Here is a 14,415-nt window from a genome sequence, read left to right as displayed (position 1 = left end):
TGTATCCTTCCTCATCAGCACAGAAATAGCTTCTTCCTCCTTTTTGCGGCTACAGAGAACCCCGCGTGTGTATTTGTGGACTCACAATCATTTCCTTAACCAGTCCCCTGCTGAGGGACAGTTGGGTTCTTTCTTATTCCTTGCTGTCAGCAACAGCACCGTGAGGACGAATCTTACATATACATTTCATACACGTGCAAGGATATCCACAGAATAAATTCCCAGAAGTGAAATTGCCGGGTCAGAGTATATGTCTCTATAGTTCTGATTGCCAAGTTATTCTGATTGCCAAGTTATTCTCCTTTGGGAAGGGTTTACACTCATACCAGCCATACTTCTGAGTGCCTGATTCTCTACATCCTTGGCAAAAAAGTGCTTTACATCCAATGTGATTATTGTCATTCGGATATGTGGAGAAAGGAAGTGCAGTCTGTTTTAATTTGGCTTCCTTTCGTGAGGGAGCCTTAGCGTGTTTTCATAGGTAAGAGCCTTTCCTCTCGTGTGATAACTGTTTACTGCCTTCCTTCATTTTGATTATTAGGCAGTTAGTCATAGTTTTATGGATTTCTAGAAATTCTTTTTGCATTAGGCAGATAGCCTCTCTTGGTAACTGTACCTACCTGGCTGGAACGAGTGTCTCAGGACAAGAGGTTCTGAAAGGGGCCTTTGCTGGAACCACTATGACACATTTGAGATAAGAGTGATAGCCCTTCAAGGAAGTGTGTGGACTCCATCCCACACGCAGCATCAAGATTTCCCTTCAAGCCAGTCTGTGTTTGTAAGCTTTGTCACTTAATGCCTTCGCGTCTTGGTTTTCTCACCTGCAATATAAGGCTTACCAGTATCATCATTCTGGGTGACAGATAGAAAGAACCTGACAGCTCAGCGATGACACAGGGCCAGATAACTGAAACCACCCACAGCCCTCCTGAGGCGAAGCCACTTACCGTCCACTAAAAGTAAAGGTACAGCGGGAGAAGAAAACAGGACCAGTCACGGGGGCCCCTGGAGATGTCCGGGTGCAGCTCCCAGGGCCCTTTCTCCCTTGCACAGCAGGTGCTCTGTGGATGGTGAACTACAAAAATACGTGCAAAGAATCTTGGTCTTAGGGTAGCTCAAGCGTAAGTTTCTAATCGTATCTTAAAGCCCTTGGTGATGTGGCCAAGCCAGACTGTGTAACTGATGCTACCGGTATAAACCATCAGTCTCTACGTCTGTAACTGGATAGACAAGCTGGCCCTGGATCTCTCCAGGGATCTTTGAACGTTAGACAGCACATTGTAAATCACCAACTAGCTCATCTCACCATCCTTATCTTAGCCACAGGTCAGTGCTAGACCTCCCAGCCATCCCTGGAGATCCACCTAGAGTGATCCCCATCCAGCTGTAAGAGAACTTCACCTTACGTAGGCATTCAGGAAGCACACAGAAGCTATTGCTTCCTTTCCCTTTCCCTGCAACAAACCTGCTTTTGCCTTCACCACAACTCTTTTCTTGTATAGCTCAGGGGAGACTGTTACCAGTGTGACCAGCTTGGCCCCACTGCAACCCAAGAAGGGCAAGAGGCGGAAGGAGAAGGCCGACGTCCCTCCTGCTGTGCCTGCCAAAGGTAGGAGGCTAGCCTACGGTTACCCATGTGGGAACCAGCACGGCTGATCTAGAAGTGGGTCCGGGGTTTGCAGTGGGATTGGGACAGGGGGAGTAGACAGATGGAGGATGTGACTTCCGGTGATTATATAGCCTGGAGAACCCCACCTAGGTTCTGATCATGACTGGGCTCCATCACTGGGGTGGGGCTGGGGGCGGTGCACTGGCCCAGCATGGCATTAGTGGGGAGATGGGAGGGGGGAGGTCAATGTACACAGATTGATTCCACAATGTATTTCACCTTGACCTGTTAACGTGCTCACACATGGTGGGGTGGGACAAAGGGGTATCAACATCTTCTTGGTTCGTTCAAGGCAATGAAGCCTCTCTGATTTTTCTAAAGATGTAAACCAGGCATGTAGTTTATTTTGGATTTGTTCTGGGGATAAAATGAGGGTTAGTCTTTGATTCCGGTTGTAATGTAGAGCAACACAGGTGAGGAAGATGAGTGTTTCTGGAGAAGAGAACGGCTCATGTCTTAGGAGAACTAAGACCATTTACAGATAGTTCCTAAAATTACCATGGCCAATTTGGAGATGTTCATACCTCAAAGAGTTTGAAATGTAGTTGGAAGTACTAGGACTGTCCCCTAGGGATCCTTGGGGTCCTGTGCTGAAAGCCACCTGTGCTCAGGCTGAACACATGTTGGGTGGACAGAGGGGCTGGAAAGCCTGGGCATTCTGGGAGGCATGACAAGTGTAGATCTGGGGAGGGAAGGGGGCAGAGAACCCTGCTGTAACGTCTCATTCAACCAGAGTACATAGTACCCTTCCTTACAAAAGATGAAAGTGAGCCTCAGAGAGCTAAGTGGTAGAGCCTGGCTTGGAGGTGAGGTCTGCCTGACTTTCAAGGTCAAGTTCAAGTTCTAAAACATTGAAATACTCGTTACATGATATTGGGGGGAAGAGCCTCAGTTTCCTCCTCTGTTAAATGGGGACAATAAGACCCGCCTCCCTGATGACCTCTGAGGGCTGCTGTGAGGGTCATGGTCACTGCGTTAACTGTTAGTATAGTTAGGATGACGCCTCAGGGAAGTTCCTGGCGTAGGCTTTACCAGACGTACCTGGTTCTCACCTGCACACCTGACCTCCTGGTAGCTGGCAGTGTTCTATGCAGAGTTGTTTCACTGACCTTGCTGGTGGGAGAGGATGACATGTCCAAAGACTAGGGTGTGATTGTTGTCCATGGAGGGGCACCCAGTGGTGCCTAGATCAGAAACCGAACTTCTTCTACGGGGGCAGGAAGGGGTGCGTGAGTCTCCACAGAGTATGTCTGCAATACTCATGCTATGTGGGCGTTTCGCGTCCTGGGGGAAATGCAAGCTAAACCCTTGACATGCTTCCACAGCTCCCATAGCTGCCACATTCCATAAACCGAAGCTGCTGAAACCACAAAGGAAAGTCACCCTGGTGAGTAACCGTATTCTGTGTTGTTGTTGTCCCCGCGAGCCTTAAACATACTTGAGGTGCAAGTAGCACCTTTACTGACTCAAAACGTGCTGAAAGATCTTGGTGCTTTGGTCCCCAGTCAAAGGCATTCTCTCTTCTTGGGTCAGCTTTTGAGCCATCTTTTCTCTACATCTGGTTCCCAGAGTGGCTTTCTAAAAATCCAAGGAGAACCATGTTCCATTATAAATGCTATTTTTCAGAAAGATGAAAAAAAAAAACCACACTTCAGAGGGTATAAATAGAATATGGACCTGTTTATATAAATTTACCTGATAACTACTCTGAAGAGACTGCTGAAGAACCTTCCAGAAAATAGGTCGTAGCTATTTATTTTGACGTAACTGTAGATTTACAGAGGAGTTTTGAAGACACGGCAAGTTCCTGTCTGCCCTTCACCCAGCTTCTCTGAGGGTTAGATCTCCCATAGTCCTAGTGTCTTTGTCAAAAGGAAGATTACGGTCAGCACATTGCTGTTCACCACACTCCAGACTCCGGCCAGATTTCAGCCGTTTTTCCACCCATGTTCTTCTCCTGTTCCAGGATCCAGTCCAAGATATCACATTGCACCCTGTTGTCATGTGTCCTGTCTCCTCCAGTCTGTGACATTGCCTAGTCTTTCTTTTTCTTTCGTGGCCTTGACACTTCTGAAGAAAAGTAGCCAGTTACTATTTTTTTTTTTTTTACAATGTTCCTTGATTTGGCTTTCTCTGAGGTTTTCTGATGAGTAGAGATGAGGTTCTGGATTTTGGAGAGGAATACAGAGGTGATGTTTCCTCCTCATCGCATGTTTTTTGGGATGCGTGACGTCAATATGTCTTACTCATGGTGACATTAATTGTGATTGCTTGGTTAGGGTGCTGTTCATGCCAGCCTTCCTCCATAAGAAGTTACTATTTTCCCTTTCCAGACCTGTTTGTTAGAAGCCAGTCACTAGGGATGCCTGGGTGGCTCAGTCGGTTAAACATCTGCCTTTGGCTCAGGTCCTGGGATCAAGTCCTGCATCAGGCTCCTTGCTCAGCGGGGAGCCTACTTCTCCCTCTGCCTGCTGCTCTCTCTGCTTGTGCTCTCTCTCTCTCTCTGACAAAAAAATAAATAAAATCTAAAAAAAAAAAAAAAAAGAAGCCAGCCAGTTAGTCCAGTCATACTCAGGGGAAGGAGAGAAGCTCCCTGTCCTAAAGGAGGAGTATTAAAGAATTTGAGGGTATCTGTTAACCACCACAGTAATTAATAAATATTTTGGGGAAGCTATGTCAAGTCTAAGCAAATAGCCTGTTTTTCCTTGAACTTGTGCCCATGATTTTAGCATTCATCCATGGATTTTGCTTGTAGCAGTTATTACTATGGTGTATTAATGGTGATTTTGTTTTTTCCTTAATCCTTCTATTTTTACTACTCGAAATTCTTCTGTAAGGAAGAGCTGGACACCTTCTCTCTTTTATTTATTCACTAATTTGTATTGGTATGGGTGCACAGATATGAAAAATTTTAAGTTTCTAATTGTTATTTACTTTGGCACTAACATTGCTTAGCCGTTGTATATTTGTGTGTGAGAGAAAGAGAGACAGAGAGACAGGAAGAGAGGGAGGGAGAGAGAGAGACTGAGAAGGAGGGATATTGGCAGCCCTATTCTAAATGTGGATGTACTGGGAAGGGCCGAGATGATCTTGAAGGAAAAGAACAAAGTGGAGAATTTATATACCAATTCTCAAGATTTACCTTGAAGCTACGATAATTGATAAACTATGGTATTAGCACAAAGATAGATAAATAGATCAAAGGAACAGAATAAAGAGCCCCAAACAGATCTACATATGTATTGTCACTTGATTTTTTACAGAAGTGACATTGCAAGGCAGGGGAGGGATTACTTTTCAATATAAGGTGATGGGTCTGTTGGCTATCCATATGAAAAACAGCGATCCGTTATCCCATAGACAAAAATTAACTAGAGAAGGATCATAGACTTAAATAGGAAAGGTAAATATAAAGCTTCCTAAAGATTGCCTACGTCCCTAACTTCAGCACAGGCAAAGACTTCCTAAAACAAGACTCGTAAGTACGATCATAAAGGAAAAGATTGAAAAATTTGGATTATCTTAAAATTTCGATGTTGATTGTCGGGGTGGCTGGGTAAGTTGAGCGTCCAGCGCTTGATTTTGGCTCTGGCTGTGATCTCAGGGTTGTGGGATCGAGCCCCCTTTGGACTCCGTACTCAGTGCAGAGTTGGCTTGAGATTTCTCTCTTCCTCTGCCTCTGCCCCGGCCCCTGCTCTCTCTCTCTCTAAAAATAAAAATAAAAAAATAAAAAACCTTAAAATTTAGAAAGTCGATTGTGATTTAAAGGCACCAAGAAAGAATGCAAAGGCAAACCACAGGTTGGAAGAACGTGACGGCATGCATGCATCCAGCGGAGGATTCTTACCCAGAATGTCTGAACACCCACAAATCAGTAGGAAATAAAACGACAACTCCACCAAAAAAAAAAAAAGAAAAAAAGAAGAATAAGAAGCAGAAGTCTTCAACGTGCACTTCACAAAAGGAGACACACCAATAGTGAGCACATGAAAAGTTATTAAACCTCATTGGCGTCATGGCAATGCGTGTTAAAAAGTGTAAAGTTAACATCTAGGAGGATGGCTAAAATGAAACACTTTTTTTTTTTTTTTGCCTGTTTTTCTCTGACCCATTGGGAATTTGGGAATGTATCCAGTTTTATCTGTTTGTCAGATTCCTTTTTATTTTACTTTATGTCATATTTCAATAATCATTCCTTGCCAATTTTGTTACACTTCATCCCTACATTCTAAACAGTTATTCGAACTAAGCATTTACTAGTTTTGTTATTTTTCTTTCTTGAATCTAATGTCTTCCTCCCTAATATCCTTATTTGCCTTTACATTTGAGCAGTTTGGGAATAAAATTCTAGTTTTGAGAAATATGCGGAGCACTTCCTGTGCATTTCTATTTACTTCCCGTATTGCTCAATGTAAATGCCAAGTTCCATACTGCGGCCTATAATGTCCTTTATCATACAAGCCACATATGTCATTCACATTTTTTAGTAGCCACATTAAAGAAGTAAAAAGAGACAGGTGAAACCAATTTTAATAATATGGTTTATTTAACCCAATATGGCAAAAAGATTATCGTTTAAACATATAATCTATGCAGAAATTATTAATGAAATATTTTATATGCTTTTGTTCTCCGAAGCCTTCAAAATCTACCATATATTTTACACCTAACGCGCAGCTCATTTCAGAGCCACATTTTCAGTGCTGAAGAGCCGCATTTGACTAGTGGCTAGCATATTGGAGAGCTCAGCCGTATAAGATCTAGCTCCCCTTACCTCTTTGACATCATTTTTGCCATCGTCTCCCTTCTTTGTTTCCCCTCTGGCCACCCTGGCCTCCTTGCTAGTCCTTAAACATACCAAGCATGTTCTGGAAGGGCCTTTGCACCATTTCACTCTGCCTGGAACATTCTCCCCAGGATATGCTTTGTGGCTTGTCACTCCCTGTAAGGTCTGTATGCAGATGTCACCTTGATGGAGAAACCTTCCTGAAATCCTATGTAAAACATTGCTCACCCTCTGATGGCACTCCTTATGACAGGTACCCCGACGTACTTTATATTTATCTATTAATTGCCTCTCCCTTCTACCAGAATGCACAGCCCATCAAGGCAGGAAGCTTGTCTGCTCTGGTCCCTGCGATGTCCCCCGTGCCCAGAGCAGGGCCCAGCATGATGGAGATTTGTTAATGACGCTGCATACCTGTTCCATGGAGTGGGTGCTGTCATTCTGCTTTTACAGATGGGCACAGCGAGATGCTGAGTCAGTGCGGTGCAGAATGGAACCCAAGGTCGTGCAGACTTGGATCTGCTCCTTCTGAATCCAGAACATAAGGTTTTAACCAGCTCATTTGGGTTCTTGCCTCCGGGTGGAGCCTGGGTCTGGTGGCTCTCCCGGCGTGGGTTGGACATACCGTCCTAGCTCAGCCTCGCCCCCGCCCTTGCTGCTTTGCATCCATGTTTCCTGCTGTTCTGCCAGAGAGGCTAGTCCACCTGTTTTCCAAAGAGAGCCTTCTTTTGCCTGCAGTGAATTGTGGGTTCCAATGGACTTTCCATTTCGTGTGATTGCATCTGGTTCAGATCATCAAAAATTCCTCACCAGTTCTGCTCTATTGACTACCCCTGTCTTGTCCTCAGATGCAGCTATAGAGTGTTTGCTGATTTTAATAGCTCTCTGGTCATTCGGTGGGCTTTTAGAAACTCGGTGGGGCACAAAGGCTAAATCTATCAACTTTTCTCACTTCTTCAACTGTGCATATCACTGCACATGTGTGTGAGTGTCTGTGTATCTTTTTCAGATCTTTTCTCTTTGTTCTGATATTTATCAACAACCTCAAAAAGGATATGCCTTGTAAATTTTCGCACCCTACCTTCTCTCTGAGTTGCTCAAGAACTGTTGCTTCTAATCCAAAATTTTAGCCCTGGTGATAAAAGAAACAGCTATTTACTGATGCTCCATGGATATACGCCAGAGAGAGAGCCAAAAAAGTGCTTTTTGCATGTCATCATGGTTAATTCTCACAATCAGTTCCCCCTCGATCTCCAATTCTGCATGGAAGGACACACACCCTGGTTAAGAGAAATGAGGTCCTACAACTCACGGGAGTAGTGATCCACTTCCCCTGAAGACGGTGCTGCCGCTCCAGAGGACAGCCCCTTCTCAGTGCCGCCGGTCATAAAGGGACAACTTCCTCTAGTCCACAGCCTGGGGTGGGAGGCATCTCTGATTTATCCATTAAACAAAAATCAGTCGTACACTTTCTGGGGACAGAATGCTTCATTAAGCACTTTGGGGCCACCTGTAAACAGATGGGAGTCAGCAGCGTTTTCAGAAATAACCCCGGTTGTAATCACAAGTTTTAGTTGCTGAGTTTTGCTTGTGTGTTCGTTCAAGCTGGTGAGCTCCTCTCGCAGATGCAACACAGGACATTCTTCATCTTCACAGAAAGTAACTTGGGGCAGTTACATGCATTTAGGAGGGGATCTTTGTTTGATGGAAGTATCTCCAATAAGAGCTGCTAGGTACCGAATTATCTGTGGATTGTTTATGAAATGAAAAGACCTAAACTTTTCCATACCAAAATTTTCCAGAAATGAGACCATTTGGAAACCAGTTTATACCCATAACAATAGGCAATAAAGAAAAGAGCTGACTTTGAATGGGACTCTGACCAGCAGTTTAGAGTCAAAAATACCAGGCCTCGCGTCTGCAGGTTTTAGTTAATATTAAGATTTATTTTCCCGGGAGGGCAACATTGACCTTAGTCTCAATTGGGTCGATATTTAGCTCTCGGATCAATAAGGCTTGATGGGAGCTGAAACTAGAGTCGATACATACTTGTTGACTCACAGAGGCCTTGGTGGGTGTTTTAGGAAGGAATTTGGAGACATCTCTTCTTCGGGGCCTGGTACCAGTTGAGATGTTTATTTTTGTCGCTGTTCCATTTTGCCACCATCTGCATAAAATGGTGCTTCCTGGAGTGGTCAGTGGGCTGCAGAGCCCCCCAGCTCTCTTTCCAGAGGGACGTTAGCACATGCTCACCCCGAGAAGCCAAGCTGCCTGCCGCCTCCAGCTACTCCTTGACAAGAAGGGAGAATCTGTGTTTTCTGAGTCCCAACTGTGTGCCAGCTTCTTTTCTAGGGCTCGCTGTCCCTGTCTCACTCATCTGAAGTGCACATGCTTGCTCCTGGTGGGCCCTCTGGACGCCGGCAGGGCAAGAGGACAGACACGTTTCCTTGTGATTTCACCCTCAAAGCATAAACGTGGGAATCCTTTTGTATGTTTCCGAGACAGCGTGGCATGTCGCGGGCAGTATGGATGCCAGGGCCTGAGAGTGGTTGGACAGTTTAAAAGATAGGATTCAAGAGGAAAAAAAGAGGTGAGAAAGGCATTTTAAGCATTTTATAATCAAGATACAGACACTGACCCTCCTCTTTTTTAACAAAACAAACACAGCAACCCGCTTTCATGGTGACCTCGTCGCTCTCACAGTGACCTCGTCGGAGAGTGAGGCGTGCGCGATCACGCAGGGTCTCTCTGACTGACGATGTGACCGGTTTGTCTAATAACCCTCGACACTGACAGTGAGGCGTTGCTCCTACATCAGACGTTCCTCCTTCTTTTAGGGACAATGGAGTACTCTCACAGCCCTCGAAATATGTAGTTTTCCTTTCAGCTGGGGGAGAGGGATTGGCCCTGGCTCAAGACCCCCTGAAGCCTTCGGGGGACCCCCACTGCCTCCCTCGGGTTAAGCAGCCCCGCAGCAGAGCCCCGCCAGTACTCACGGAGCGAACGCAGATACTTCCAGGAAAACCATCCTGGTTTCCTGGTTTCCGAAGAAACAGACAAAGCCACAAGTGCCTTTGACTGATCTTTATTGCACCGGGTCAGGTCATTGATCGGGAGGCCAAGAGGAGGAAGAGGACACCGTTTCTGTGATGTGGAGGCAAGAGCCCAGGGCTTCAAGAATAGCCCCAGGGAGGGTGAGTTTGAGAGGGGGGTAGTCAGCACTCCGACATGGACCAAAAGAGAAGAGAACGCACTCCTTTGGGCTCAGTGGACTTTCGCACACTCCTACCTCCGAGTCCACGCCCTCCTCGCTGAGGACGGCTCAGGGCCTCACCCCTGCACCTCTAACGAAGGCACTTGGATGTAGTGCTCAGGAGCTGGAAGGCTCGGGCCACCTCTCTTCTCTGAGGAGAAAATGATCTCCCGTGGGCGACAGACTGAAGACACAGAGAACGCAGGCACCTCACGGCTTCGTTATCGGAAGTCTTCCTGCAGGTCTCTGGTATCCTGTCTGTCCGCTCGGATCCATCCTCCACATTGCTGCCTAGAGATTGTTCTCCAACACAGCTCCAACCACAGCTCCTCATTTTCCTGTTTAAAATACTCTCCGGGCTCCCCCTCGCTTCCAGCATGAAGCACGGCTTCCTGGGAGCCGCACACGTGCGGGCTGCCTCCCGCTGGCCCCAGTGCCCCGGTGGCCCCACCGGCTCTGTCCTGCCCCTGCTGCCCCACCTCATCCTGCCGCAGAGCTGCCACTCACCTTGTGGCTCGCTCACGACCTTTCGGAGCCCTTCTGCCCCTTGAGCCCCACTTACCCACTAGTTTGGTAATCTGGTTCTCCAGGCACCAGTTATGCCCCTGCGTGTCAGTGAGCTCCCCGTCACCCACCTCATGGCACTTTTCGGTGAAACTGTTATTTCTGATCCTTTGAGGCATCGGCGTCCTTGTTCCTGGAGGTAAATGTGGGTCGTGGGCCACACCCCAGCTGACTGCTCTGCTTCCCAGCTGTGGCCCTTCCCCAGGTGGTTCGGCTGCTTCTCCCTCTCCACCTCTCTGGGATGTTGGCTGTGTCTGGGGTGCCCTTCTTCTTGAGCGGATTGCCTGGGGGAGGCAACACCGGCACAGGGGCCGCAGCCATGTGGCAGCCCGTCCGTTCCCTCACTTGGGTCTTTAAGGCAGTTCCAGACTGGTTCTTCTGGCTGTTTATGGTACCTTCCCTTGGAGGCTCCACCTGCCCCCCTCATTCAGCACAGCGCACACGGGGCTCATTACCTGCTCCTCCTGGGATACCCCTGCCTCTGGGAATGGCTGTCCCGTCCAGAATCTAGGTGCCTTCGGCCTCCCCCCAGCATGTGCGGTGGTGACTGTTACTTCTCAGTATGCCCAGGCTTGTCGCTGCCCCCCTACTCATTGCCACGACTGGCTCACATGCCCACCGCCTCCCCATCCGTCTGACCTCAGGGCCTCTCCGTGGGGTCCCCACAGCACCTGCCCCGTGTTTTAGCACTGCCCACACCACACTGAAGTCACGTTTAGCTGCCCGATTTGACGTTCTCCTCCACCGGCACCATACGGTTCCTTTTTACGGAGCAACTTCTACGTTTCCTGGACAACAAAGGCTCTACATTGTAGACACCTTAGACGGTGGAGACCGGAGGGGCTGTTTTTTTGAAAATTGTGCTCAAATGCCATGACATCAAATTCACCATCTTAGCCATTTTTACAGTTGAGTAGTGTTAAGTACATTCACGTTGCTGTGCAAACAAGCTCCAAAACCCTTTTCATCTTGCAAAGCTCTGTACTCGCTAAATAAAACACTCCCCCCTCTCCTTGTCCCTGAAACCCACCCTCTACTCTCTGTCTTTATGAGCTTGACGACTCTCGGTACCTCATGCAAGTGGAATCACATAGTATTTCTCTTTTTGTGACTGGCTGATTTCACTTAGCATAACATTGTCAAGGACCATCCATGTTGTAACATGTGTCAGAATTTCTTTCTTTCTTTTTTTTTTGTAAGGATGAATAATATTTCCTTGAATATATATACCACACTTGGCTTATCCATTCATCTGTCCATAGACACTTGCGTGGCTTCCACATGTTAGCTCTTATAAATAATGTTGTTGTGAACATGGATGTACAAATATGTTTTCGAGTTCTTGATTTCAGTTCTTTTGGATATAAACCTAGAAGCAGAATTGCTGAGTTGTATGGTAGTTTTATTTTTAATTTTTTGAGGAACTACCCTACTGTTTTCCACAGCAGCTGTGCCATTTTACATTCCCACCAACAGTGCACAAGGATTGAATTTCTCCACATCCTTGCCAGCACTGCTGTCTTCTGTCTTTGTGATAGTAGCCGTCTTAATGGGTGTGAGATGGTATCTCCTGGTGGTTTTAATTTGCAGTGCCCTAACAAGTAGTGATATTGAACATCTTTTTATGTTCTTGTTGGCCGTTTGTATATCTTCTTTGGAGAAATGTTGGTTCAAGTCTTTCCCCTGTTTTTTTTTTTTAATCAGGTTGTTTGTTGTTGTTGTTGTTGTTGTTGAGTTGTAGAAGCTCTTTATATATTCTGGATATTAACCTCTTCCCAGATATATAATTTGCAAATATTTTCACTCATTCTGTAGGTGGCCTTTTCCCTTTCTCGATTGTGTCCTTCGATGCACAGAAGTTTTAAATTAGCATTAGTTTAAAAATCATCAAGGACTTGTGCTCCTCATCCCTGTGTCCCTGGTCAAGGGGCTGGAACTTGCAGAGTGTGTGTGGAGTGAATGGACGATTAAGAACAGAGATCTGTGATCGGAGCTCTGAGTCCTCACTGCTCCAAGTGCCGTCCACAGACTAGTAGCCTGGGCATCGCCTGGGAGCTTGTTGGAAAAGTAGAAGCTCAGACCCCACCTAGGCCTCCTGAATGAGACTCTGCAACTCAGCAATCCCCGACGAATCTGATGAGCATGAAAGCTTGAGAGTGTGGCTCTGAATAACTCATCAAAAGCAGGAGCCAGCTCTGCGGGGTCACTGCCGACAAGGCAGAGTCTTGTCAGGGTCACATCTGGAGAAGACTGTTTTTATATTTTAGTAAAGAGTTCAGCCCACTGGAGAGAGTGGTGGGTTTTCTTGTTTATCCACAAAGAGAAAATTAAACACGAGAATCCTCTTCTAAAGGGTACGGTGAGTTTCCTTCATTCCTGAGGACTTTTCCTGGACAGCTTATCCCTGTGTCAGCTGGGGGTAGCTCTGCCCTGTGATCTCCTGGGGCCTCTCACAGCTAGAGAGTTCTGACACGTAGGGAGTGTGTGACCAAGACCTGCCCACCTGGGATTCCCTCAAGCTTAGTCTGCAGTGCCCCTGCCTCCTCTCATGGAATCTGAAAGATCGGAGCACTCAGAATGGACACAGGATGCGGTTCATGCCATCAGAGCTGAGCGAGAACCTGTCTTAGGAACGGCCTTCCACTGAGTGGTCAGCGCAGGACCCAGATGCCTCGCCTTGTCCGGCGTTTTCCTGGTCTCAGGAAAGAAGCCTCTTTCCCTGGCCCCGTTTCACTCTTGAGAATATCCTGCCCAGACCAGAAAGAGTTTCTCTCTGATCCGTAGCGGAACAGGGCTTGGAGGCACATTAAAGGCACCAGTGATAGAATTCTGAGAGGATTTTAATAATAACCCAAATCCCAGCAAAATTATTTCCAGAGGACACGCATTTCAGGTTTCTTGAAGGATGTTTATAATAAGCCAGAGAATTTCTCTTGTTGTCGTTAATGGGCTAGAACTGGTTTCAGTTAAATTTTACATGAAAAGGATATATTAACCTGCATAAAATATGTTCATAATCTCGATTTAAAATTAAAAAGAAGAAAAAACCCCACAACCACATGTACAATATATTGCCCCAAGTAAAAGCCTTGGGAAAAAAACAAAAACTTTGCTGATACCACGCTAGTACCATTTTTACAGAGATAAAAATTCTATGCTCCCCTCGGTACACATGCATATCCCATTATTGTCACAGGGAGTTATGTATGTTGACTGGAGGGGAGAATAGATGCTGAGCTTCGGAAGGGATGAGAGGAGAGGAAACAGAAGTCATTTGGTTTCATGAATTTCCTCCGGTCCGGAGAGAGCAGACGGCAGGCCCTGTGGAAAGCGCAAAGCAGAGTCAGGGACATGAGGCGGACCCCGCCCCCACCCCACCCCAAATGGAGGTGATGAGTCTCATGTTAGGGGCTGTTAACTCTGTCACAAGGCTGTCACCTCCCAGGCCCTCTGCTGCCTTGGTGCTGACCACAGACAGCCACCAGGATGGATGCTTCTCAGCTGTGTCTGAGGCCAGTGGAAATTGCTGAAGGCCCTGATTGTACTCAAAAGATTTTACTTAAAAGACTTCAGGGTTCTTTTAAGACTGGTAGCACCTTAGGCAGTCGTGAGGAAGTCCCTTGAGGAGACGGTGGGGACCCTACTCCACAGCACTGCAGCGGGAGCCTGCCTCACCCCGCTCTAGGAAGACGATGGGACCTTGTGCTTTGAGACCACCTCAGGACGGTGGTCCCCTGTTCACTGCGTCATTGATGCAGTCATAGCATGTCGCAGTCTTCCACGTGCCTCTTCATTCCTCACGCATTTATGGAGTGCCGACAGGCAGTGTGCAAGGAGCTGCGGGGACAGGGGGCACGGGCCTTAGAATCTTCTGATGGAGGGGAACAGGTGGCTGAGAGAGAAGCTGGGCCAGAAGTTGGCCTAGTTAAAAAAAAAAAAAAAAAAAAAAAGAAGTTGGCTGAGGCCGGAGGGAGGCCTGAAGGTCCTGCCGGTCCAGCCGCGTGAGTGACCCTACCGGGTGGCACGGACCCATCCTGCTCCTGAGGGTCTGGAGAGGCCCCGCTCTGGGAAGGCCCACCCCCGTGTGTCTGCAGGGAATGTCCCTTCAGAGAGGTAGCTTGTTTTCCAGCTCGGCTCAGCTGA

General features: G+C 47.0%; 1 protein-coding gene across 3 annotated transcripts in view; it reads left to right on the top strand.

Annotated features, from left to right (window-relative positions):
* Window positions 1-14,415, top strand: part of VSTM4 (V-set and transmembrane domain containing 4) — a 91,501-nt gene that overhangs the window by 58,146 nt on the left and 18,940 nt on the right. For 2 of the 3 annotated variants that reach the window (XM_011234679.3, XM_034662851.1), the window contains exons 6-7: window positions 1,503-1,609; window positions 2,995-3,056. In XM_011234679.3, the coding sequence (XP_011232981.2) occupies window positions 1,503-1,609; window positions 2,995-3,056 (169 nt within the window). Of the gene's footprint in view, window positions 1-1,502; window positions 1,610-2,994; window positions 3,057-5,437; window positions 11,627-14,415 lie in introns of those variants that run through there. The other variant, XM_034662850.1, reaches the window with a different exon arrangement.

This window comes from Ailuropoda melanoleuca, chromosome 6 (genome assembly GCF_002007445.2).
Source record: "Ailuropoda melanoleuca isolate Jingjing chromosome 6, ASM200744v2, whole genome shotgun sequence".
NCBI lineage: Eukaryota > Metazoa > Chordata > Mammalia > Carnivora > Ursidae > Ailuropoda > Ailuropoda melanoleuca.
The sequence above is the reverse complement of the archived record's forward strand: the minus strand, read 5'-3'. Positions and strand labels throughout refer to the sequence as shown.